The 6039-nt window shown below is 38.6% G+C and overlaps 1 protein-coding gene across 1 annotated transcript in view; it reads right to left on the bottom strand.

The window, feature by feature from the left end:
• Window positions 1-819: 819 nt before the first annotated feature.
• The window catches only part of LOC107572528 (chromatin assembly factor 1 subunit B-like), a gene marked incomplete at its 5' end in the record, with an annotated part of 6811 nt that continues 1591 nt past the window's right edge, over window positions 820-6039 (bottom strand). Inside the window, 7 exons of the mRNA XM_016258946.1 lie at window positions 820-995; window positions 1292-1371; window positions 2055-2579; window positions 4637-4796; window positions 4883-4974; window positions 5611-5680; window positions 5893-5986. Coding sequence (XP_016114432.1) covers window positions 856-995; window positions 1292-1371; window positions 2055-2579; window positions 4637-4796; window positions 4883-4974; window positions 5611-5680; window positions 5893-5986 — 1161 coding nt within the window. The remainder of the gene's footprint in view (window positions 996-1291; window positions 1372-2054; window positions 2580-4636; window positions 4797-4882; window positions 4975-5610; window positions 5681-5892; window positions 5987-6039) is intronic.

The following is a 6039-nucleotide window of genomic DNA, read 5'->3' as shown; positions in this document are numbered from 1 at the left end:
GAGAAACTGTTGACCCTCAAAATGGTTATTTTGCTTTATCGTCCCTTAAGAGAGTAGGGGATCTGCAGGCTCTTTCTATTAGCCCTTTGTGTATGGATTTTGCCCTGGGGCTGGTTAAAGTCTTACTGCGACCCAGGCCTGATTATGTTCCTAAGGTCGCTTCGACTCCGTTTCGCTCTCAGCAAGTGGTTTTAGAGGCTTTCTCTCCTGCTGATGTGGGATCAGGTAGTCTCTGTCCGGTGAGGGCACTGAAGATCTATGTTGACCGCACAGCCCAGTGGAGTGGATCTAAACAGTTGTTTGTGTGTTTTGGTGGTAAGAGTAGAGGATCTGCTGTCACCAAACAGAGGATGTCACATTAGATAGTGGAGGCTATCTCTTTGGCCTATGAGGCACGTGGTTTGACTTCACCTCTAGGGGTGCATGCTCATTCTACTAGAGCAATGGCTTCTTCTCAGGCCTTCTTTAAATGGTCTTCGATGGAAGATGTTTGTGCTGCTGCAGGATGGATGTGAGGATGGATCCTTGTTCCCGGGTCTTATCCGCTTGAGCAGATGCTTTCCCTGGTTTTCCAGCTATCTGAGGTACGTCAGGCGTTATGGTATAGCGTTCCCAAAGCGACCGCTGTCGCAGCATTGAAGTGAATCTATGAAAGGGAACGTCTCGTTTACGTATGTAACTTTGGTTCCCTGAATAGGGAACAAGATGCTGTGATGTCGACCGTTCCTACTGTTGATAGCGCTTCCTTCGTCATGTAAAATCTGATTAAATAGCGCGCAGCACGCTGATATGAGCATACGTGATGTATGCGCAGGGCGGTGTTAAAGCGAAGGAACAAAGAACCACAGTCAGTGTTTATGGCTCCTGGGGTTTGACGCTGGGTTTTGTGTCCATTTTGTGCTCACTGCTCTGGGCAGAACCATTGGGAACATCAGTCTTGGACCTCTTGGATTCAGGAGGATTGCACACTGGGTCACTGGGGGGAGATGGTCTCTCTGTAATAAACAAATATTTATAAATGACCGGGAAGACAATGTGCACAAATATACAAACATATAATTAATTGACATGATTCTTACACAAAAATCATCCCAAGTAATGACAGCAAAATAGGCACAAATAAGGTTAAATAAGGTCTTCGAGGCAAGACAAAATGAGATTAAAAAACGAATGCTCTTCTAAAATGAAGAACATTTTTTTATGCATATTTAAGCAAATACTTAACGTAAAAAAAAAAATCTTTACATAAAAAAGCAAAACCTAAATGAAAGAAACAAATGGGTCTACTAACCGTGCTTGGCTTTCTCAGTGGAAGATGGGGTGACAAAAGGAGTGGGGGATTTGGATACAATTGGAGTCAGTGAAATTCGTCTGAAAGAAAAGGACATATTTGATCTATAGTGCACATTTTTTTACTGCTCAGATCATGGATTAGGCTGTAACACTAAATCTACATACATTCAGGGATACATGTATAGGGTGCCATTACAGTCAAACCAATATATTAAAGTTGCATAATTACTGACAATTTTGATGTCACAAACACTAACGTTCAAAAGTTTGTCTGAAAAATACTTAATTTTTTTATGCTCACCAAGGCTGCATTTGTTTGTTAAAAAATGCAGAAAAAAACAGTAATATTGTGAAATATTATTAAAATTGAAAACTACTCTTTTCTATTTTAATGTATTTGAAAATGTAATTTATTTCTGTTGTATCAGCGCTTAATTTTCACCATACATTATTCCAGTCTTTAGTGTCACATGATTCTTCAGAAATCATTCAGATATGAAAATTTGGTGCTTAAGAAAGATTTAGTCTAGTCAAAGGTAAACAGTTTTAATGCTAAATATTTTTGTGGAAACTGTGGTATATTGTTTGAGGATTCTTTGAACAGAAAATTCAAAAGAATAGAATAAATGTTCTTACTGAATAGAAGTATTAATTTGTTTAAACAACAACAACTTACTGACCCAAAGTTAATATTAGCATTTGTAAAAAAAACAAAAACAAACATTTAACATCAGATCATAACCACAGATGTGCCGCCCTACCTAGGAGTTGGTCCTTTTGGAGTTGTGGTATTTTTGGAGTTGAGGGGTCCAAGCGGAGTGCTGAGGGCTGTAAGAGGTGTCAGGGGTCCTCTGCTGGATCCAGGGGTGGAGGGAGCAGATTTGGGTGTGTTGGGGGCAGTTGCCGGTGATTTGGGGGTGCTGGGTTTGCCCCAGCCTGCCAGGGTATTGAGTGTGATCCTTCTGGGCTGAGGTTTGGTTTGCAGCGCTTGAGATGTGCGCTTCTCATCTGGAACAGGTACGCTGGGGGTCTTGGAGGATGCAAGACTAGCAGATCCCTCTTTCTCCTTTTCCTGTGCAGGTGTGTTGGCCTGGCGAGGGATTGGGGAAGCAGTCCTGCCATTGGCTGAGGGTCTCTTGCCTTTCTTCTCATTAGTAGAAGTTGGGGTCACCATCTCCAGTGGAGGTCGCTCCTTCAGTGGAGTGCCCAGCTCCCCTTCCTCAAATGACACGAAGGAACAGTAACCATCAGTGGATGAGACAGCCAAGAAGGAGCCATCACGAGACCTGTGGAACAACGTCCATAACAGCAAATGTGTTAGTCAATAATTGTTATTCCCAAAATTATTCTACTCTTGATGTCTGCATTTTCTATAATCTGAACAATAAGACTGGGTGGTCAATTGCCAAGGATTTCATCACAGATAAAGACCATCTCAACAGGCACAAGTGTTTCAGGCTACCCTCTTTTGTATGCATTTGTGACTCACGAGAAAAGACAGGGTTTGGTTGCATTGGCTACATATAAATTATTGTGAATTTCCCAATAAAGCAGCAACAATGGCCATGCTTTAAGTAAAACACAAAAAAAAAGAGATGGGGTCAAAGCCTAATTTTTTTTTTTTTTTTTAATTAATTAAATAAATTAAATTAAACAGCACCAATATTACCACAAATTGTTTGGGAGGGTTTCAAGAAAGAAATCCTCTGCTGTCATACAAAAACAAATTCAAGCATATTCAGTTCAACTTCAACAATCAAGTATGAAAACAAATTCTAGTACACCCCAAAAACCAAATCGAGACTTCGTAAAAAGGTCCCCTTTATGGTTCTGCCAAGGCCATTTCAGTCCCCTGACATGAACCGCAAGAAACCTTAAGAGGAGACCATATCAACATGGACTTGGGAAACTGAAGGATCTGGAGAGATTCTGTACGGAGAAGTGGTCTGATCGCTTGTCAGGTGTTCTCCAAACTCATCAGGTATTATAGTTGTAGCTATAAAGTTGTTATCTTATCAAAAGGAGGTTGCAGAAAGCATTGAATAAAATGGTGCCATTAATTGTGGCCAATGTGCATTAATAAAAAAAATTATGAGATTTTAAAATATATAAATTTTTAATATGTAAAACTATATAACATTTAATAAAATTACTATTTTATTATTGACAGTTTCATGAAAAAGGATTTCTATGGACATTTTTATGTGATCAAATACACTTGGTCAATTCAGGCTACCATAAATGGCATGCAACATTGGGACTCAAGAAGGAGCCATCACGAGACCCGTGGAACAACGTCCATAACAGCAAATGTGTTGGTCAATAATTGACAGAAGAATCTTCCTCCTATCACCATGTAGAACAAACCACAACTTAAAAGGATTAGTTCACTTCTGAATTAATTTCTTCATAATTTTCTCACCCCCATGTCATACAAGATGATCATGTCTTTCTTTCTTCAGTCGAAAAGAAATTAAGGTTTTTGAGGAAAACATTCCAGGGTTTTTCTCTATATAGTGGACTTCAGTGGGGTTCACTGGGTGGAAGGTCCAAATTGCAGCTTCAAAGCGTTCTACACGATCCCAGATGAGGAAGAAGGGTCTTATCTAGTGAAACGATCGGTCATTTTCTAAACATTTTTTTTTACAATTGATATACTTTTTAAACCTCAACCGCTCATCTTGTCTAATTCTGCGTGAACTCTGTGCATTCTGGTTCATGACAGTTAGGGTATATCGAAATACTCCCATCTCATTTTCTCCTCCAACTTCAAAATCGTTCTAAATCATCTTACATCGCTGTTGTACCGTTTTTTGTAAAGGGCATTTGACCTTCTTTGCACGTTCACTTTGTAAACACTGGGTCGGTACTTCTGCAGCGATGTAGGACAATTTTGAAGTTGGAGGAGAAAATGAGATGGGAGTTTTTCGACCTACCCTAACTGTTTCGAATGGGACTGCACAGAGTACGCATGCGCATTGCAGAGCTACACAAGACAAGCGTTTGAGGTTAAAAACTAAATAATATTTAATATTTGAGGTTAAAAAGTAAATAATATAACTTTTTTAGAAAATGACCGATCGTTTCGCTAGATAAGACCTTTATTGCTCGTCTGGGATCGTTTAGAACGCTTTGAAGCTGCAATTTGGACCTTCCACACACTGAACCCCACTGAAGTCCACTATATAGAGAAAAACCCTAGAATGTTTTCCTCAAAAACCTTAATTTCTTTTCGACTGAAGAAAAAAAGACATGGGGGTGAGTAAATGAGGAAATTTTAATTCAGAAGTGAACTAATCCTAGTCATGTAAAAACAATACACCAACAAGTCTGTGAAACCTACCAGCTGAGATCACTCAGTGTGTGATAGTGGAAGTTAGACACGTATCCAAATGGCAGCATCTGTTGTGTGTCATAAAAGAAGATTGAGTCTTCTGATGCAACTGCAAACACCAGCCGATATGGCAAATTAAACGTGTTTGACACTGGCTTCAGTGAACCATCTGTGGAACATAAAAGAACAGTACTGTCTTTCCACTGCACACATGTGACATAAGTAGAACAATAGTTTGGGAAGGGTTTTGTGTACCTTCAGCTCTTTTTGTCCTCAGCTCATAGTACACTGGGCTGCAGCGCACAGCCAGTGTGGCTTTAGATGGACAGGGCAGATGAGCTATGGGCCTGATACACAAACACATGTCAAACACTAAGCATGATTACACAAAGCAAGACTGTGTCGGCAGTTGGGCTGAGTGTTGAAAACTATATATATTTTTACTCCTGTAAAAATACAGGAGTCCCAACATTTTATGGTTTATACCACCGCTCTGTAAGATTTTGTAAATGTTTTTGAAAAATCTTATAATGTTCTGCAAGAATGCGGTTATTTGAGTAAAACTTATTAAAACAGTAATATTGTGATATATTATTACAATTTAAAATAACTATTTTCTATTTGGATATTTACAATTTCAGTTCATTCCTGTGATAGCGAAGCTGAATTTTCCGCAGCTATTACTCTAGCTAATAGAACTTAGTCTTCAGCGTGTCATGATCCTTCAGAAATCATTCTATTATGCTGATTTGGTGCTCAATGTTAAAAACAGTTGTGCTGATTAATATATTGTGGAATCCGTGATACATTTAGATCAATTTAATGCATATTTGCATTTCTTAAAAAAAACACTTACTGACCCCATGCATTAATCATTTGAACGGCAGTGTATATGTGATTAACGCATAGCTTTACAATTTAACATACACATGTATAAAGATTAAGCTTTCAAGGGAAATAAAAGCCATCAAACAAACACAAACCTCTTAAAGCTTTTTCTGGAGAATACGTATGTTGTGTTTGTGACATTCTCTCCAGCCTCGACACACCCAGCTAAAAATAAAATGAGTAAATTAAAATATTCCTTATTAACTACACAAGGAATGTACAAGTAAATGGACACAGGCCAAAAAAACCACACTGTGAATGTGTTGAATAACGTTCTTAAGAAGTATATTAAAAAGTTTGTTATAATAACTACTCACATACATAACATAAGCATACACAGTATACACACATATAAAAAGAAAAAGAAAAATGTGTACCTGGTGCAAGGAGGAATGACCCATCTGGTGTGAATGTGAGACGTCTGAAGAACGATCTCATGCTGTCATCGTGGAACATTCTGTAGTTCTTCACCTGTACAAAGGCGAGTAATTTAAACCACAACAATAATATATAATATATATATA

This window comes from Sinocyclocheilus grahami, unplaced genomic scaffold (genome assembly GCF_001515645.1).
Source record: "Sinocyclocheilus grahami isolate Dianchi unplaced genomic scaffold, SAMN03320097.WGS_v1.1 scaffold1769.1, whole genome shotgun sequence".
In the NCBI taxonomy this organism is placed as follows: Eukaryota; Metazoa; Chordata; class Actinopteri; order Cypriniformes; family Cyprinidae; genus Sinocyclocheilus; species Sinocyclocheilus grahami.
Note: the sequence above shows the minus strand (reverse complement) of the source record. Positions and strands in the feature narration are given on the sequence as shown.